The sequence below is a fragment of the Monodelphis domestica genome, chromosome 5, assembly GCF_027887165.1.
Source record: "Monodelphis domestica isolate mMonDom1 chromosome 5, mMonDom1.pri, whole genome shotgun sequence".
NCBI lineage: Eukaryota > Metazoa > Chordata > Mammalia > Didelphimorphia > Didelphidae > Monodelphis > Monodelphis domestica.
The window spans coordinates 47,416,512-47,437,518 of record NC_077231.1 but is presented as its reverse complement, the minus strand read 5'-3'; the positions used below and the strand labels follow the sequence as shown (position 1 = coordinate 47,437,518).

At 38.5% G+C, this 21,007-nt stretch overlaps 1 protein-coding gene across 3 annotated transcripts in view; it reads left to right on the top strand.

Moving 5' to 3' along the window:
- Positions 1 to 21,007, top strand: part of PTPRB (protein tyrosine phosphatase receptor type B) — a 175,794-nt gene that overhangs the window by 43,122 nt on the left and 111,665 nt on the right. For 2 of the 3 annotated variants that reach the window (XM_056800732.1, XM_007503048.3), the window contains exon 5: positions 9,248 to 9,521. In XM_056800732.1, coding sequence (XP_056656710.1) covers positions 9,248 to 9,521 — 274 coding nt within the window. Of the gene's footprint in view, positions 1 to 8,075; positions 8,779 to 9,247; positions 9,522 to 21,007 lie in introns of those variants that run through there. The other variant, XM_056800733.1, reaches the window with a different exon arrangement.

Sequence of the window (21,007 nt, the reverse complement as noted above, 5' to 3'; positions counted from 1 at the left end):
AGCTCTCTTTAAGCTATTTTCCAGACCAGTTGATTTTCCAATAAAATATTTTAGCTTTTCTTATATATTTTCATTCTTTGGACTTTGTATTATTGTTTCGTCTAGTCCCATAGAAACATTAGCTTCTACTTGCCCAATATGTTTTTTGAGGAATTGTTCTCTTTAGTGAAGTTTGAATCTTTTTCTATTTAGTTTATCCTGCCTTTACAGAAGATATTGTCTTCAATTAATTTTTTGCCTTTTTTGTCATTAGACCAATTCTATTTTTAAGATGTTATTTTCTTTAGTAGTGTTTTTTTTGTTCTTTTATTTAGCTGTTAATGATTTTTCTTATTCTGCTGCCATTTTTCTCAATTTTTCCTCTGCCTTCATTTGCTTTTTAAAATCATTTTAACTCTTCCAAACATTTTTGTTTGATTTGGGTCAAATTGACATTTTTCCCTTCAATACTTTGCCTGCAGGTGTTTTAACATCATTGTCTTCTTCTGAATTTGTGCTTTGGTCTTCCATGCGTCTATAGCTGCTTTTTTGTGGTTGGATTGTTTTCTTGTTTGCTCTTTTTTCTACTCCATATCTTTTACTTTGAACTAACATAAAGTTGGTCTGTGTTCCCAGGGGGATGAATCACTGTTCAAGCTTCAAACTTTTTCACACTACCATTTTCAGATCTAGTTTTGAGGGTTTGGAAGTTTTCAGTGCTTCCAAGGTATGATCTGGAGAGATGCATTGTCACTGCTCCATTTCAACTCCAAGTGAAATTGCTACTCAGGGCTCCTGCTCCCTTGGGACAGCAAGAAGTTCTCTCCACCTTGCAACCATGACCCAGAAATGGTTTGGGGAAATGGAATTGACAAACAGTGCCCTGTCCTGCATCCAATACCAGCACAGTGGTCTCCTGTAGCCTCTTTTTGACCAGTTGCCCAATCTCCTTATTGCCTCTGGTTTAAGAACTTCTAAAGCTTCTATAGCTACATTTGCTGCCTCCAGGGTCCACCATTAGTGTTTCCACCACTTAGGTTCTGGATCAGCTGCCATCTCAGTGTCACAAACCTTTCCTTCTGACTTCCTAAGTTGTCTTTGATTGGGGAAAAAAAACTCTCTTTGAACTTTTTTTTGGGTGTGCCACTGGAGAATTCAGGATGAGGTATTATTTTAAAGTAGTTTGGAAGGGAATGTTGTAAGAGTTCAATTGCTTTTTCTACTCCACCATCTTGGCTTTGTTGCTAGAAGTTTCCCCAGGCAACTATAAGTGAAGAATGAATTGTGTACTTATGTCCAGGAAGGAAATTTCTACACTGAAACATTATATTGATGAAATCATTGCTCTGGCTAAAAAATAATGAAAAAATTAAGTTTACTTTGAATTTTGCCCTTCTTTAGACTAAGCATGCAATTCTCTAGAAGTCTTCCTGGGGGCAAGGGGGACAATCTGTTATTTCATGTGAATAAGCATTTCTTAAAATGAAACGGAGCAACAGATCAGTAAGCAACCATATATTAAGCACCTGTTCTGTACTAAGCACTGTATAAAGTGCTAGGGATGCAAAGACCAAAATAAATCCTCCTTGTTTGCAAAGATCTAATATTCTATTGGGAGAAACAGCAAGGATATAAAGTAGAAACACATACACATACATACATACACACATAATAACTATAAGAAAATTTCTCTGAGTTTGGGTAGGGATTGAGAATGGAGGGGCTAAGAAAGGACTTCCTGTAGGACATAGCTCTTGAGCTGAACTTACAGAGAAGCTAGGGCTTCTAAGAAGAGAGAGTAAGGAGGGAATGCATTACAGGTATTGAAGGAATGAGGCAGTCTACACAAAGAACAAGAGACTGGAGATGGAATAATCTGAGGGAGGAATAACAAGTAGGAGAGTATAAATGGACCATAGAGTGTATGGCTGGGAGAGTTTTGTTCAAATTCTGAAAAGGTAGGTTGCAGCCAAGTGGAGAAGGGCTATAAAAAGACCAATATAGATTTTATTTGATTTTAGAAGCAAAAGGAAGCCATTTGTTCTTATGTTATACTTGGGTTTTAGGAAAAATGGAGAGGGGAGATGAAGGGAAATGGCTGGCAACAGAAAGAAATGACTATGGACACAGACCAGTAAAATGGGTCGTAAAATATTATTTCCTTGAGGGCAGAGTCAGTTTTTTTCTTTTCTTTTCTCCACTGCCTCCACAATGCTTACTAAATAAATCCTTGTTGAATGAATAACTACATACACAAATGGGTGTTTGCTTTCCTTTAAGTATTGAGATGATATTTTCCATATTATCTAGATGTTGCCTTAAAGCTTGTGCTGTCATTTTTCGTCTTTAAGCCTCTTGTTTGTGGAATTAATCTCATTTTGACAACCAACCTTAAGTGTTATTCTAGGAACTGTTCTAGATTCTGAGAACGTAAAGATAAAAATGAAATAGAATGTCCTACTGTCCAGTGGACTCATAGTCCATTGGCAGGAACATGTATGCAGGTAACTATAATACTAGATGTGAAGCATGGCTTAATTTAAGTCTCTCCCCTCAAGGAGCTCACGTCTAGTGAGGGGTGGTGGTGGCCTAAGACACATGTAATAATAATAACAATAAGAATATTAGTAGTTACAGCACTGGGTGAGGCTAGGAGAGGTAAAAAAAAATGATGTGAAATATCTGAGAAGGACCGGTTTAGGTGAAGAGAGGAAATGAGAGGTGGACATGGAATGGAAAGGAAGGAGAATGAGTTTCATTGAAAAGGCAGTGCCTGACTGGAACCTTGAAGAAATAAAGAGTTTTTAAAAGGCAGAAATGTTCATAAAGGCCATTCTAGGCATGACGGAAGGTCAGTACAATGGAACAGAAACAGGAAAGAGCACGACCTATTCCCTGATATTGTCCTGCTCTTTCCTGTAGTCTAGTTCAGTTGAAGTGTAGAGTCCTTCTAAAGAAATTGTGAACTAAGTCTGAAAAGATATATCAGGGCCAGAACTTGGGAGGCACTAAATATCAAGCTAAAGAATCTGTATCTCATTTGGTATTCATTGGAGAAATACTAAAGACTTTTAGCCAAAGAAGTGATGTGAACTGAGCTCTGCTAAAGACATGTGTCTGTGAAAAATAGATTAGAGATATTAGGGTAGTTCAAGTAAGAAATAAAGACAGAGGAATTAATGTGAGAGATGTTATAGAAACTAAAAAATAAAGGAACTATTAACTGATTGAATATGATGAGAGGAGTTGGAATGTGTGCTTCTGCAGAGCAGGACTAGTGTTGAACTTTTTTAATGTGTCCCCAGTGCTTACTTAGCACGGTGCCTGGCACATTTTCCTGTTGTTCAGTCATTTCAGCTGTGTCACCTCTTTGGGACCCCACTAGGGTTTTCTTGGCAGAGATATTGGGGTGGTTTGCCATTTCCTTCTCCAGACCATTTATAGATGAGGAAACTGAGGCAAACAGGGTTAAAGTACTTGCTTAGGGTCAGACAGCTAGCCAAGAAGTGTTTGAGCCCATATTTGAACTCAGAAAGACTTCATCATCCAGGCTCCCTATGCACCCTAACTACTGCACCACCTAGCTGTTTGCTTGGCAAATAATAGGCAACAGATGCTTGGATTCTTGTGAGGGGAAAGGAGTCAGAAGTGTCCAGAATTTCGAGATTGGGTGTCTGGGAATTTGGTGGTGTTAGTAACATAAATAAAGGAGTTAGAAGGAAGGTCCTGGGCTTAAGGGGAAAGATGAGTTTAATTCTGGCCATATTCTGGACAAAAAGACCTCCAGAATTTAAAATTACAGGACCTGAACTCTGGGGAAACATGAAGAGTTGAGATAAAGGACATAAAAGTAATAAGCCATGGAGATTGGATAATAAGTATAAACCCTTATAGGCTGAAAGTCATATAATTTCATATTCCCAGAAATCAATTCTCTTTTCTTTAGCATGTTATCATGAGTGTCCTGTTATAAGACATTTGATTTCTGAATAATCATAAAAGTTAACACACATTTATTAAGCAGTTGCTATGTATGAAGCACCATCAGTACTGGAAATACAAATATATGCAGAAAGAAAGACATCCCTGTCCTATTCTAACAAAGGAAGAAAGGCAACCTAGGAAGCTGAATGGGGTGGGCCATTTAAGATGAAGTTACGTGGAGCTGGAACAAGGGAGATAAAGTCTGAGAGAAGCAGAAGGGTAGCCTGCAAAGGTCTGAAGATATGCCTAGCCTAAGACCTGTCCTTTAAATGGAAATTCTGGGAGGAAACAGCCAATTCAAGACTACCGAGTAAAGGGTATTTCCAATGCAATAAGTCCAGAGATGGTGTGCTTCCAGAGTGAAGAGGTTTCTGAACATCCTAGAGCAAGATGGAAAATGGATGAAATGGTAATTAAAGGATCACTCCATGCAAAGTCCTAGATTAAATAATGCTCAGGGGACACAGGAGTAAGACAGTCCCAACCTTCAAAGAGCTCACATTCTAATGGGGGAAACCACACTAATGAAAAGTTTTAACTATAAGTAAGATGTTAAAGTTCTACTGTATGAGCAGTGAGGTGTATTTATTCTCTTTATATTTATGCTGTATGAGCAATATGTCACTAGGACCAGGTTTTATGGGTTTTATGCCAGGAAAGCAGGCTTAGTTCAATTTTGGGAAAATTATCAGCATAATTGACCCTATCAATAACAAAACCAAGAGAAACATTATTATTATCTCAACTGATGCAGAAAAAGCCTTTTATGAAATGTAACACCCCATTCCTTATTTAAAAAAAAATTAGAAAACCCTGGAATAAAAGGAGCTTTTCTTAAAGTGATGAAGAGCATTTATCTAAAATTATCAACAAACATTATCTGTAATGAGCGCAAACTAGAAGCCTTCCCAATAAGATCAGGGATGAAGCAAGGATGCTCATTATCACCACTTTTATTTAATATTATATTAAAAAACTAGCATTAGTAGTAAGAGCAGGAAAAGAAATGGAATGAAGTAGAATAGTCAATGAGGAAATAAAACCATCTCTCTGCAAATGGTATACATATATGATACAAAAATATTTATGCTATATATTTTTAAATGTACTTATCACCTCTATTAGTGAGTTCTTTTTGAGGAAGAACTTTCATCCTTTGTACTTGTCTCCCCAAAGCCTAGCATAATGTCCTAATGCCAACTTGTGATATATCAAAACAATGATGAGGAAAGTTGCAGTGTGGAAGGGATACCCATAATTGCTTAATAAAGGCCCTTTTACTCACATAACAATCTCCAGTTCTACTCACCCTCTTCTGGTCATCTACTTTGTCAATATCCTTTCCAAATTGTGACACCCAGAATGGAAATCAATATTTCTGATATGTTCTGACCAAGATAAAGTAGGGTGAAATTCTTATCACCTCTCTATTTCTGGACAACATGTCATTATTAATATAGTCTTAGATTTAAAAGTAGCTAAGTAGTCACCAGTCCTGGAGTCAGGAAGACTTGGGTTCAAACCTGGTCTCAGCTATTTCCTAGCTTCGTGATCCTGGGCAAGTCGAATTGCCTGGCCCTTACCACTCTTCTGCCTTAGAAACAATGCTTAGTATCTATTCCAAGATGGAAGGTAAGCTTTAAAATATATTTATATATAATGTATATAGTTTAAGACTTCATTGCTTTTTTTTTGACTACCATGTTTCACCATTGACTTACACTGAACTAGAAATCCATATTATACTATTGACATACTGAATCCAGATATAGAATTTTACATTCATCTTTATTATATTTAATTTTGTTAGAATTGCCCCATAATTTTCTCCCTTTGAACCTTAACTCAGCTGGCCTACATGTTAGTTCTCCCTACAAGCTTTATATTACTCAGAAATATTAATATTCTATCTATGTCTTCATAAAAGTAATAGATTAAAATATTGAGTAGCACAAGGCCAAAAAAAGAGTCTTTGGGCACTCTACTAAAATGTCTTATGGATTATATTAATTATTATTCTTTTGATCTGCTTATTCAGTTATTTCTCCTCCTAACTTCTTTTTTATCTTTATCATATGAGATTTCAAGCACAGAGAGATCTTTTCCCAAAAAAATACTTTGTTGAAATCCTAGTTTATAAACTTTCTAGAAATTCTTCCAGATCTATTGGAGTATTGTAGAAGAGATGGATCATGAAAGACTTATTGAAAATTAGAAACTCTCCATTATATTTTTTAAAGAAAGAAAAAAAGGGTCATTGGCAGAATTTGGAGAAAGATTTCAAAGTTGGGTTGGCAACACCTTAAAGGTACCAAATCTGAATGAACAAAGAGGAATGAGTAAAAGTGCCTTAGACATAGTAGCTTAGATGAAAAGAGTAGAAAAACTTAATTCTGATTTAGTCAATGCTGCTATTTTAAGTAAAAAAGATGAACAATAAATATAAGTCAATAATTCAACTCAACAAATATTTATTAATTGCTTATTAATGCATTTTACACTTACTGAGTGTAGAAGACATGAAAACATAACTTTGGTGATAGTACAGAGAAACCATGTAAAGGAAATAATATTAGAAAATAAAAACCATTATAAGATAATTTGCACCATATAATCACAAAGGAAAGAGATGATATTGTAGAGAAAAGCATCATAGACTTGGAACTGAATTCTCCTGTCCAGTGGAGGAATGGCAAGTATTATTTAGCAAATGTAAAAGAACTAATTGGAGAGGAAGGCAAGCAATAAACGAGTTTCCTGGAAATTTATGGAAACTCAAAATCAAATTCTTTGGAACTTGAGGTCTCTAACTGCTAGAAAGATGTGTGTGTGATCTCAGATCTGGCTTCAGATTTTAAAAAAAGAAAAGAGCAGAGTTTGTGTGAGATAGGTATGTGTGTATATTGCTTTATTAAGGACATGGGAAGGGGGGATAAAACATTTTCCCTAATTGAATTAAATCTATTTCATTTATTTATTTTTTACTCTCATTCAAATGAGAAAGCCTGGTATACTACACAATACAGAATCCAGTGACGTATTTAATTTTTTTTTTAAATTAAGACAAAATGCTTCCTCTTCTCTCCATTTAGCAACATCAACAGGTCTTTTTAACTCTTGGAAATGACAATGAGAAACGTGCTATAGTTGCTACAGTGATATCTAAAGGAAGTGATAATAAATTATTAAAGGTGTGGGTCATACTTTGGCTGTTATCTGCATAGAGTTCATTTTCTTTGTTCCTTGAGAATCAGGAAACTTCTGCATATTGTTAGTCTCAGAGTCATTCAAGGATCCGGAGGTACGTTGTGTCAAGGGCACAAATAGGTACAGAAAACTGAGAGAAATGTACTTATGATATTCTGCTCCTAAAGTCTCCCTCGAATTATGGAGGGCTCGCATACATTATTTTGTATGTAATAATATAATTGCATGTAATATTTTGTGTGTAATAATGTAACATGGAAACAATTTCTTAGGCTCTTAGAGTTTAGATTGTCTTAAGAGTTTTATTCAGAGATGTGCTACAAAAGTAGTTAAAAGTTTGTTGGTTTTTCAATAGATATTTAATTTAGAATTAATGATGAAATAAAATTCAATTTAATTTTTTATTTTTAATTAATGATGAAATGGACCTTATACTCCCTTGTTGAGCATCAGTATCGAGGTCACTCTTGAAAGCGATGGGTACAAATTTGGCGGATGAATTCAAGCTCTTGCATTCCTGAGTCACATGTCCTCATAATGGCATTTTGAAGTGGTTTTCAGCCTGCATAAACAAAGTAAAATCTTTAGGAGAAAATAGAAAGGAAATGGCAAGTAGAGAGAAGATTGCATCCTGATTAGAAAAGGGCAAAGGCTTTTCTGTTGGGGAGAAACTGAACAAATTCTTTGAGGTGAGAACGAGAAAGTGTGGGATAAGAACATTTTAATAAAGTTCCCGGAATGAGGTTTTGAGACTAGGGAAATCTGCTCTGGTACATGATTGGTCAAGCCTGATCTTGGGAAAAGAGCCCCTGGAGAAAGCAGATGAGGGAGAACCATAGGAAGGAAGATGGGTGGGAGGGGGTGAAGGGTGTGGAAAGAGGAAGGGGGGCTGGAAAGTGAGAGGGAAGGAGGGAGGGAGGGAGTGAAGCAAGTAACGCTTGTTGCCCAGAGGACTGGAGTGGGGAGGAAAGAGTGTGGAAAAGTGAAAGTCGTGGAGGCCAAGTGCAGCGGGGCCGGGACCCCAGCGGCAAGCAGAGCAGGGCATCAGAGGGGCAGCTGGGCTCGCTCCAGACTCCCTTGGCAGCCTCAGGCGTTGGCTCCTTGAGGCGCCCTCCCTCTCCGGCGCATTGTTCCTTTGCCGGGAGACGAGGAAATTGCCTTTTGATTGCGGAAGTCGGTGGAAAGGGCTCAGGCTAGCGGCAGCGCGGGTCAGTATGGCAGCGTGGGAAGGGCTGCGAGCCGCCTGCCTCCACCGCCTCCCGAGTCCGCAGCCCGAAGCGGGCGGCAATAGCAGCAGCAGCAGCAGCAGCAATAGTAACACCAGTAGCGGCAGCCCCTGTCCTGGCACAGTCGGGAGGAAACCTCAAGGAGCCGACAGGGAGCCTTGAAGTTCAGGCAACAAGTGTCCCGCGCTGTCCTGGGGGCATCGGTCCACGCTCTCTTTGCTGTCCCTCCGTCCCTCCCTCCCTGGCTGGGACTCAGTGGCCGTCTCCCTTCTTCTTACTCCCACCCCCCACCCCAACTAGGATATCTGGTTCTTAAACACTGATGGCAATGAGGAGCTATGGAGCCAGGTTGGCCTTATGGATGGCACTGAACCTGATGCAGGTGAGTGGCAGCAGGAAAGGGATCCTGGGTCTGGAAAAAGCTGTCTCCATTCCTTTCGTCTCTCAGCAAATGAACTCGCGTCTGGTCCTTCTGGGCCCCTAGACAGCTGGCCACACTCCCCCTGGGGGGCCCGCCAGGGACCTGAGAAAGGTGTAGGGAAGTGGAGCGCAGATGCTCTCTGCCAGTCCACTCAGCCTCCTGTGAGCTCACTCTGGCGCTGGCTGCGTTCAGTGGCGGAGTCCCTCCTGGCTCCGGCTGTCTCTCCCACTACCGCAAGCCCCCAAGCTCACCTCAGGAAGGCAGACTGAAGGGAGTCATAGACACCTGCATGGGTTCTCGCTTTGTCTTGTGACTGAGGACATTGGTTTGGGGAGCTTGGTTTGGAGAGGAAGGGAAGGGACCCAGAGCGTCCCTAGGGAAGGAAGGAGCAGTCAGGAGGCTTCAGCATTGTCTTTGATCCCTTTTGCAGAGTGGCCTAGGGGAACCGCCGAGGTGCAACATCAACCAGACACAAGCCAAGGTCTCCAGCCAGTCTGCCAGGCTCAGATGGAGCACGGAAGGGTCGCCTTGTAACTTTAGCCTCATCTACAATTCGGACACCTCTGGGAGTGCCCTGTGCTACCCTGTGCGAGTTGCCAATCACACCTATGAATGTAACCCTGAGGACTTGCAAGCTGGGACAGTCTATCACTTCAGGATTGTGTCTGAGGATGGAGATGAGAAACCTATCTCCTTGCAAACAGGTAATGGCTTACAGGTGCAGCTGTGAGGGCACAGCCTGAAGTGGGGAAGGTGGGCTCCTCTCAAGCTACCTTTACTTGGTTTGAACTCCTATTGATATCCTCAAAGAAAGAAAGGAAACCTGAACATTGACCACTGACATAGATTTCTAAGTACATAGTGTGTGCTTTGGAGAGGCTTAAGGTGTCCCAGGTCCTGTCATCTTAATGCTGAAAGACTGGCTCTCTGAGCCTGTAGGACAGACCCCAGAGACAAGGAATCTGAGAGAAGGAAACTTAATCAAATCATAGAGATTGGCAATTCCAACCCACTGAAATAACATAACACCAGAATAATTTAAGCAAATGTTTTCAAAGTAAATAATGAAAATTTGTAGATTGAGAGACATGGCTTTCCTCAAATTAGTATTATCTTTGGCAAAAGGCATATCATCTTCAGGAATAAAAAAAAAACAGAAAAAAGGTGAATGAGAATGGAGTTTCTTGAAAAGAGGCTTTAAAAAAATTCAGTCAGTTCAAAATCCATTTTAAAAATAAGACTTGTCACTAAAGATCCAACTATATCCTTTAGTTACTCTTTGAACTAATTTTTTCTTAAACTTTACTTGTATGCTATCAGTTCCATTTGACCATTTTTATAGCAATAACAAAATTATATATTTTTCAGATTTAATTTGTTTTGTAAACTCCAGAAGTTAAATACAAAGATTTCTACCAGATTACCATTTGATATCTCCAGTTGTATAAAGTTTAGTTCCTAAACTGCAATCCCCCAAACAGATCCAAAAAATCAACTGAAATGGTCTTTGCAACAATAATAGAAATGCTAACCTTACTGATATATACTGTCATTTTTTAAAAAATTATCATTGAAATCCATTTTAGTTTTAAAGGTGAAACTTCAAACTATGATTTTTTGTTTATTTCAAATAGAACTTTTAGATAGCCATTGAGATTTGCAAATAGGTTAGTAAAAGAGAAGTAAATATTGAGAAATGGACTATATTTGCACACAGAATTGACAGATAATACCCAAATTATTTAAAAAATTAAATTGAGTAATTCAAATTACTATATTTTTAGTCAGTGAAGGTTGCTGCTCAATGTTTAAGAAGAGTTCCTTAAAACTTACAACTTACAAAGATTGAGAAGTCTATAAAGGAGCACAGCTAGTAATATGTATATTTAATGTGTTTGGAAAAATCTATCAAAGGTACGGAAAAAAAGGCTAGAGCTATGAGCCTTCAGACACTTGTTTGCAGAAGGGAAGGGTAAAGTAACTCAATTATCATTATTAAGTCAATTGATGCATTTTCCAAGGTTGTTTTGGAAAGTAAATAAAAGGAATCTGATAAGTTTACAAGTATTTGACTGAAACTTTTAAGTTTCTTTACTTCATTCGGGGTACAGCAATTCTTAAAGGAAAATCTCAAAAACATTTCCAGATCATTTTATAGATGAGGATACTGATGCAAAAAGGATAGAGATTGTGAAGGAACAAAATAAGTTTTCACTTTCTCTCTGACTGGCTGTCTCTGTCTCTGTCTCTTTTTCTCTGTCTCTGTTTCTGTGTCTCTGTTTCTGTGTCTCTGTCTCTGTCTGTCTCTCTCTCTCTCTCTCTCTCTCTCTCTCTCTCTCTCTCTCTCTCTCTCTCTCTCTATCTATCTATCTATCTATCTCCTTGCTGTTTGTGTATGTGTGTGTCTCTGTTTCTGGCTGTCCTTCAGTCTCCCTCCTCCATTTCCATCTGTCTTTTTTCCTCTATCTCTGTGTCTGTCTGTCACTTTGTTCCTCCTTCCCTCCTCCCTATCTATTTCTCCCTGTCTCTGTCTGTCTCTCTGGCCTAATCATGCAGTGTCTAGAACTATCAGTAATAGGTAATTGCTCTATAATTTGAAGTCTTAAGAAAGCAAGCCTGGGATGTTGAGACTTGTCCATCTTCTGACACTCAATGTATGGCAGAGATGGACTTGAATCCAGATCTTCCTGACTCTGGCTGGCTCCCCATTCACATATACTATACTACCACTCTATCTGGACTTGGGATATTGATAATATTTTTACCTTGTATAAAATAATAGACTACGTTGCATGTCTTCTCCTAGAAGTCTCCAGATCATTTCTAAAGCACAAATTTCCAATCCCCAAAACACTTTTGAAGTCTTGTCCCCATGAGGATTTTTTTTTTGTCAACAATTTTTTTCTGTGCTTTAAAAATGAATACCCACAGGTAGCTAGGTAGCACAGTAGATGGAACACCAGGCTGGAGTCAAAAGGACCTGGGTTCAAATCTGACCTCAGATACTTCCTAGCTATGTGACCCTGGACAAATCACCTAAACCCAATTGCCTAGCCCTTACCACTCTTCTGTCTTAAAATTAATACTAAAACAGAAGGTAAGATTGGGGGGGGGGGAGATGAATAAATACTCTTGACATTTAAAGAAAAAGATATTTCCCAATTTTTTAAATTTGAGTGAATTTGCACCACAAGTCATATTTCTGTTATAATTAAAGCAAGAAAAAAGCCATTCTACTTTTAAAAATTCTCTGATAGACCTTTAAAGAGACAGAAGTAAATTCATGATTTTTACATCAAATTTTGTGTTAAGCAAAGTAGGCAATATGATAGAGTAGAGAGAACACTGGTTAAGGAGCCTGTGCCCAGAATCAAACACAGTTCTCCAAGCGTTGTCATAAGTTGGAAATGAGAACCAAAGCACGTACCTAGAAGGGAAGTAGAAGGTCAACAGACACATCAGTGACTTGCACAAAGTTACATAGTTGGCAGCAGAACTGTGATCTTAATCAAGCTCCTCTAACAGAAAATCTAGAACCCTTTCATATCACACCACACTCTTAGATAACTTCATTTATCTGTTTTCTCTCTCCAACTAGACTGTAAGTTCTTAGAAGAAAAGAACAATGTTTTGATCCTCCATGTTTTCCCCAAAGCACCTAGGGCAGAATTCAAATTGTGCTCCTTTCTGAGCCTCAGTTTCTTCATTTGTAAAACCAGGGGGTTCTTCTAGTTAACTTCTGAGTCTCTTTCAACTCTTGATCTATGATATAGACTTAAAACATTCATCTTCCCAGTTTACTTGCCTTACTAAGTCCATAATGAAAGAGAACTGAAGCAAGAACATGGTTTTTAGGTAGATATATTTAGTTTTGGAGTTTGAGTCAAGTGCTGAACTTGGAATCAGGAAGACTTGAATTCAAATCTGTCCTCAAATTCTTAACTATCTGTATGACCCTGTATGAGCCACTTAATTTCTGTCTGCCCTAGCTTTCTCAACTGTAAATTGAAGATGGTAATGATACCTACCTTCCAGGATTGTTGTGAGGACTAAAAAGGGTAATATTTTTAAAGTAGCTAGCACATTTTGTTGTTATTCAATCACTTTCAGTCATGTCTAACTCTTCATAATCCCTTTTGGGATTTTCGTGGCAAAGATACTGGAGTGGTTAGCAATTTCCTTCTCCAGCTTATTTTATATATGAGGAAATGGAGACAAACAAGATTAAGCAACTTGCCCAGAGTCACACAGCTAGTAAGTGTCTGAGGCTAGATTCGAACTCAAGAACATGAGTCTTCCAGAATAGTTTTGATGCTCAATACACTGCTCCATCTAGCTGCCCCACTTAGCATATACTAGATATTTAATAAATGTTCATTTCTGTCCTTTATCAAGAATGTACCAATAGTAATCAATTTCTTTTCCTGTAGAACTTTCAAACCAAACATGACCTGAGAAACCATCAAGTCCAACCCATACTTAATTTTAAAAAATTAATTTAATGCACTTTCTATGTTTGCAAAGCACTTATTAAGTGTAATGTACTATGAATTTGCTGGGGATAGGACAACAGTGAAATAGTCTCTATCATCCAAGGGCTTATATTCTACTTGGGGAATTTATCATATACACAAATAATTATAATTTAAATGCATAAATAAGAATCCCTTCTTCACAGTCTCCAGCAAGAGAGAAAACATTATCTCCCCAGGCACCCATTCTGCTTTGGATTGGTCTAATTACCTAGAAAGTTTTCTTAGATGAATCTGAAATATGGCTTCTTTTCATTTTTAAACTAGTGCTCTAACTTCACTCCTCTGAGTATAAATAAATAGAGCAAGTTTAATCCTTCTTCCAAGTAATAGCCTTTCAGGCACTATGAAGACCACTATTATAGCTCTGCTTAAATCTTCTCTAGGCTAAAGATATTCATTTCTATAGCTCATGTAGAGAGATCTCAAGGCCCTTCAGTATTTTAGTCACCCTGCACTAGATATTCTCCAGTTCATCAATTTCTTCTCAAAAGGTAGTTCCCAGAACTAACCATGGTCCTCCAGATGTTGTCATAAGCTGGACATCAGAACCAAAGTACTTATCTGGAAGGGAAAATAGACATGTCAGTTGCTTGCACAAAGTCACATAGAGAGTCAGCAGCAGAACTGTGATCCAATCAAGTTTCTCTAACAGAAAATCTAGAACTCTTTCATATCACACCTCTCTGTTAGATAACTTTTCACTTATCTATTTTCTCTCTCCAACTAGATTGTAAGTTCTTAGAGGATAAGAACAATGTCTTGATTCCCTAAGTTTTTCCCCAAAGGGCCTCGGACAGTATCTCATCCTGTGATTTCACTGGTATAGAGAATTCTCTGGCGAGGAGCTTTTCCTCCAAACCCTCAGCTCCTTTTCTTCAACTTAAAGATAGAGGGTTGCCTAGAGCACCAAGAGGTTAAGTGATTTTCAGTCACACATCTAGTATATGTAAGAGGAGAATCTTGAATGCAGAAGCTCCTCGAGGGCTTGCTTTAACTTGTATCCCCAATGCTTAGCATAGTACCTGTTCCATAGTAAGCATTTACAATCTTTCTTATTGACCTCATCTATCTAGCTCTCTATCTATATACCTACATACATACCTACCTATCTCTATCTATCTATCTATCTATCTATCTATCTATCTATCTATCTGTCTGTCTGTCTGTCTGTCTGTCTGTCTATCTATCTATCTGTCTGTCTGTCTGCCTGCCTATCTTTCTGTCTGTATGTATGTATATATATCCATCCATCTCTGAATCTATCTGTCTGTCTATCTATCCATCTATCCATATATATTTCTCTCCATCTATCTATGTCTATATCTTTCTATATATCCATCCATCCACCTACCTATGCACTTACCTTGTCTCTGAGGCTGCTTGCTCTCTATCCACTATATCATGTCCCTCTCAAACCTGATATAAGAAAAATACATTTTCCTTGTAATTAGAGCCACACAGCAGTGGAATGGACTTGATTGAAAAATAATAAGTTCTCCTCATTGAAGTCTTCCAGATAAGACTAGATGAGTGCTTTCTAAGTAAGATATAATAGGGGTTCTGTAATTCTGAAAATGGGAAAAGACTGACACATTAATCTAATTTCTATCATTTATATATAGCCCATGGAAGAAATATTGAAAGAATAAAGAAGCAAATTCCCTAGAAGACTTTCTTTTCTGCACAAATCAATCTAAATGGAATATTTTTCCTAAACCTCACTGACAACCATATCAATGAACTCTGAACCATTTTTTTCTATGTTCATTAAAGAAACTGGTCTGTAGTTTTCCTTCTCTGCTTTTGACCTGCCTGGCTTTGGAATTAGTACCATATTTGTGTCGTAAAAGGAATTTGGTAGAACTCCTTCTTTGCTTATTCTGTCAAATAGTTGGTATAATATTGGGATTAGTTGTTCTTTGAATGTTTGATAGAATTCATTTGTGAATCCATCTGGACCTGGGGATTTTTTCTTAGGGAGTTCTTTGATGGCTTGTTCAATTTCTTTTTTTGATATGGGGTTGTTTAGGTATTCTACTTCTTCCTCTGTTAGTCTAGGCAATTTATATTTTTGTAAATATTCATCCATATCACCTAGATTGCCATACCATTTTTTTCTAGAATGGAAGCATTTCCTTAATTTTTCTCTAATGCCTTCAAAGCCATAGCAAATTAAGAAAATGGCAATGATATGGTTAATTTGGTCAATGTAAAGAGAATTTAGGTATTCATATCTAAAAACAAATCTAATTTCAGAGCACAATTTATTTATTTATTGCTTTACAACTCATAAAATGTTTCCCTATTTGATATTTTGTAAAAATATCATTATACCAATAACCCCAGTCTCAAAGCCTATTGGTAGATGATAATCAAGGCTCTAGAGGCTAAGTGACCTGCTTGAAGTTTAATAACTAGTGAGTGATGGAGCTAGGAGGGACAGCTAGGTGGCGCAGTGGCACAGTGGATAGAGTACTCTGCCTGAAATCAGGAAGATTCATCTTCATGAGTTCAAATTCAACCTCAGACCCTAACAAGTTGTATGACCCTAGGAAAGTCACTTAGCCCTGTTTATCTCAACAACTCATATGTAAAACGAGCTGGAGAAAAAAACGGAAAACTATTCTAGTATCTTGGCAAAGAAAACCCCAAGTGGACCCATGAAGAGTGAAAAATGATGGATACTGCTGAACAGAGAGAGCTAGGGACTAAGCCCAAGTCTACTGATCTCACATTTAGTGTGATTTTCACTACACCCTGCTGCCTCCACTTCATAGGCTAGCTCTCATGGGCTGAGAAAGTTGTAGAGGCTAAAGAAGTAATCCATGGCATTTCATATCATAGAAGTGATCCATTCTCTTTAATCAGTTATTCAGTTGATCAACAAGCATTTGTTCAAAATCTCCTATACCAGGCACATGTTGGTACAGAGGATAAAATGACAAAAGGAAAGAGTGCCAGCCCTCGTGGAGCTCATAGCCTGGGAAGACAACATGTAGAACAGCAGTATCAAACTCAGACATATGATCCCTGAGGACCACATTGTAAAAAAGAAGGAAGCTCCCTATTGGTGTCTTGCAAATAGGATGCAAATTCCCTTAATTCTTCCAATGTCACTGACTCATATCTAGGTCAGAAGTGTCTAAAGAATTGCCTGATTGGGGTTGTGCAGTCTTTTAGAAATTGTCTCTTAACGTGTTGTAGGAATTGTTCACTATGCTTAGGGAATTCCAAGATAATTTCCCCAGCCTCAACAAGGTACTCAAGATAAATTGAGGGGTGCTCACTCATTTTCTGGTGAATTCTTTTGAATTTTCTCCAGGAATATGGCCCAGGGCAAAGGGATCTTATTGCCTCCAGCAGATCTTCTCTAGCTTTTCTCAAATAAGAAAGATTGAGGGGATTAGAGAGTTCAATGTCCAAGTGGATTTCCTGCCAGTCAGTAAGCTTGGGGTCCTGCCTGGTCTTATCAATAAGTTGGGCATGTTCTCCAGGGGTAAATAGCTCTGTTAAAAAAATCTCCGTATCTGAAAAATTTGGCTCATAAAGTCAAATTGCCCGTTTTAGCTCTTTCAAGCACTTGTAAGGCTCTAGGAAGAATTTTGGCACTCAATACCTCAATCCCTCCAGATCTGCATCAGTAAGAGGTTTGTGGATCTTTTGGTGTACTATCCCAGAATCTGGATTGAGCTTTGCATAATCTTGAAGAGGTAACATGTTTTATACCCCTTCTTCACCTCATGTGGTTGTAACTTCTGTATTAGTTCCCTTGTCTGCTGTTGTTTTGTCTATGCAAACCCCAATAGTCATTGTTGGTTAGTATCCTTGTTGTTTTCATTGTCTTTTTTTTGTCTCTAATTTGTTAATCGTTCCTGGTTTATTTCTGTAAGCTTATCAATTTGTGTGATGACCATCACCAGACTTGGGCCATCGTTGTTGTTTTGTTTGCCTCTGATTAGATTTAATCCCTTCCTCAAATAATTTAACATTTGCCAAAAGAAGACAGCTGTGCCATATATGGCAGGTAAGAATGATCATAGATTTCCAGCTTCTTGTTTGATCCATTCCCAGAGTTGTATTAATTGGATCATTGGCCAGAGATAGTCAGTAAAAACATTCCATATGGTATCATATAACCATAGGAAAAGTTATGCTACCATTATGACAGATGCAAAGGCTACTATAACCTTTTGGTACATGTTTCTTGCCCCAAATCTACAAAAACCTCTTCAAAGGGAAAAAAATGATGTAATATACTTTAAATATGGCCCTTTAAGAAACCCCAACCCCCTTGGAGTGAACAATGTGGCTTCTAGGCTATGGCTTCTGTTGGTCAAAAATGGTTACTCCCCAGTCAGCCCTAATCAACACAGGCTGAAGGTTCTAGGCTTTGCTGGCTTTGCCACCTGTAAGAAAGAAGGGAGGCTTTTCCTTCTTTTTATAATGGAAGGTGTCTGATGGTTTGTCTCACTGGTAGGATGTAACTCCAATGAAGAAGTTGAGTGGACCAAAGAAGAGAGGGAATATGAGGGTTGAGGGGAGCCCTGCTGATGGAGAGAAAGATGGCAAGATCTCTCCCTCCCTAGGGAGAACTGGAGCAGGGGTTTGAGGTAACCTCCAAAGAGAAAGAAAGATGACTTTCTCTCTCTCCTTTATCAAGGGATACCAGACAGACTAAGTCCCTTGAGTTCCCTAAGAGCAAAAGCTGAGGGGAAAGATGTCAGTTTCCCCTGTCGGCAACTTCTGAGGAAGGTTTTTAATCTATCTTCCTCAATGGAAAATGTGTATCAGATCTAGTCTGATCTTTCCACAGACAGGGACTGGACTCAAGTTTTGAGCCCAATTCTCAATTATCCAATACCCTTCCTGTTGAAGTCATGAGCCAAACCCAAATCTGACTTCCATCTAAAGATTTATTTGAAGGGAAAGGGTAGAACAAGATTGAAAGAAAAAGGGAGGAGGTTGCCCTCTGTCAAAAGAAACCCACAGCAGCTGGAATCAAGGGGTCAGTGCCTGAGCCCACCAATGCCTCAGCCCCTTCCCCAACTGATTGTACTCTTAATGATCTCTAATCAATTATATCTTAAATGAAAACTAAATCAGTTCAGTGAAGATTGGGTGAGACCAAGAAGAAGAAGGAGAACTGGGCTCAAGTTTTATGTGAGTCCTTTCCAACTCCTCTTCAAAAACAAATATTTTGATGGCAGGTAGAGGAACAGTAGAATGGATTTCTTTGGGAATACAGCTTCAGGAGACAATGGCAGGAAATTTGGGTCCTCTCATGGCTGTAGGGGATCCCTGAGCCACTCAGAACTCAACCTCACAGCTCTCAGTCCTGAATAGGAAGGCCTAGGGCTCTCCAAAATCTCCCTCAGCCAACAGTTCTCTTCCCACAATTCTTTGCTGTCCAAACTATCACCCCAGCTCCTGACCATCAACTGTAAAATTCCAAAAGGTCTCCCTTTCCAATCTCTACAACATATTGACCTAGAAAACTACAGATTAATAGTATCCAGATTGTACTGTATTTTTATTTATTTTCTTAAACATTTCCCAATTCTATGTTAATTTGATTCAAGATACACTAGGGAATTTTGCAGGCTGCAAATGTGATGCCTTTAATATCTATATGATATAAATGTGTGGGTGTATACACACAATAAATACAAGATGGAAAGGGGAGACATTTGGTAGCTGAGGGGTATCAGGAAAGGACTCAGGAAGGAACTGAGGTTGCTTTGATGTGTTTTGCCATGTTTGTCAACCTATATCAACCAAAAGCCAAATACCTTGTCTAGAACTAACTTAGCATGAGTGGTTCATCAAGAATAGGTCATGTCAGACTAATTTTATTTACTTTTTCATAAGGTTATTAGAGAACAGATTTGGGAAAGGCCATAGATCTAACTTAACTTGATTTTAGGAAGGCATTTGACAAAGGCTCTCATACTATATTTGTTGGGGGTGGGGGGAAAAAAGCCATATGGGATAGATTATAGTACAAAGATTGTACAATTCAGACTTACTTGAACAGCTGGACTTAAAAAGTGGACACTACTGGTTTGCTGTTATCTTCAAAGGAGGTTGGAGGGCCCCAAGGATTTGTGTTCAATCTTGTGCTTTTTAACATTATTTTTTATCAATGACATGATAAAGATACAGATTGCCTGCTTTATCAGATTTGAAAATGACTTGGAGGTGGGAGAGCTTGTAACACACTGGATGGCAGAGTAAAGATTCAAAAAGATCTTGACAGGATAGGAAAGTGGCCGAATTGAGCAACATTTAAAAAGAATAAAAGTAAAATGTTACTTTTAGTTCTTCAAAAAAAATTAAAAGCATAAGATATGGGAGGCCTGCCTAATCATCGGGCAAGTTAACAGTGTGCTGTGATATTCATGAAGTCTAATGTGGTCCTGGTTTCCATTAAGAACTAGTGTCCCCAGGAAAAAAGAGATGAAGATCCAGTGTAGTCTGCTCTATTCAGTCTATATCGTAAATAACATATTCATTTCTAAGTGCCACACTTCAAGGACATCAATATACTAGGAAGTGTCCAGAGGAGCACTACAAAGATGGTGCAGATCCTCAAGTGCATTTCGAATACCACGGCATCATAGTTTCATAAATATACAGTATAAAGGACCTTGGAATCCAATCTCCTCATGTTATAGATAAGGACACAGACCCAGCCAGTTTAATAGTTATGAAGCATCTGGCACAAAGTAGATGCTTAATAAATACTTTTTCTCCCTTTGTTTCCCCACTTGTCCAAGGTCATATGGGTAGAGTTGGAATTCAAATGGAGTTTCCAAGAGTCCAACATAAGTATTCCAACTTCAGCACTCTTTTCTTTATACCTACCAGGGAAGACCCTGGGGATGATGGTTAGTTATTATGGAGAAAAAACTTAGGAAGGGAAATCATGTGCCTTCCAAGTATTTGGAGGACTATTATATGGAAGAGAAGACCAGTCTAGAACTAGAAATAATAAGTACACTTTTCAAAGAGGCAAATTTCGACTTGAGAGAAGGAATGATGAGATCCTGATCTATGAGATTCTTCATGATGAAATCCATCCCAAAGTGGAATTGGTAAACTTGTTCTTCTTGGTACCAGGAACAGAACAGAACAGACTAAAACTAGAAATAGTAAGTGCACTTTGCAAAAAGGAATTTTAGACTTGATAGATGGAAAGACTTCCTAATGATTAGAGTTCTTCAGAAATGGAATGCACTGCCTTTTAGGAGGTAATATTTTCCCTCTTACTTCTTCCAGATAAGTCTGGATGACTGCTCTTTGAAATTATTGTAGAGGGGGTTCTTTCTCAGATATGGATTGGATGAGATGGCCAAAGAGGTCCCTGTGGATAAAAAAAAAAAGGACAAATTAGTTCAGTTTTCTTTTTTCAACCTATCTTACTACATTTTTTTAAACCCTTACCTTCCATCTTGGAATCAATACAATGTACTGATACCAAGGCAGAAGAGTGGTAAAGGCTAGGCAATGGGGGTTAAGTGACTTGCCCAGGGTCACAAAGCAAGAAAGTGTCTGAGGCCAGATTTAAACCTAGAACCTCCCATCTCTAAGCCTGACTCTCTATCCACTGAGCTACCCAGATGGCCCTCTGACTACATTTTTTTTTTCATTTAAAA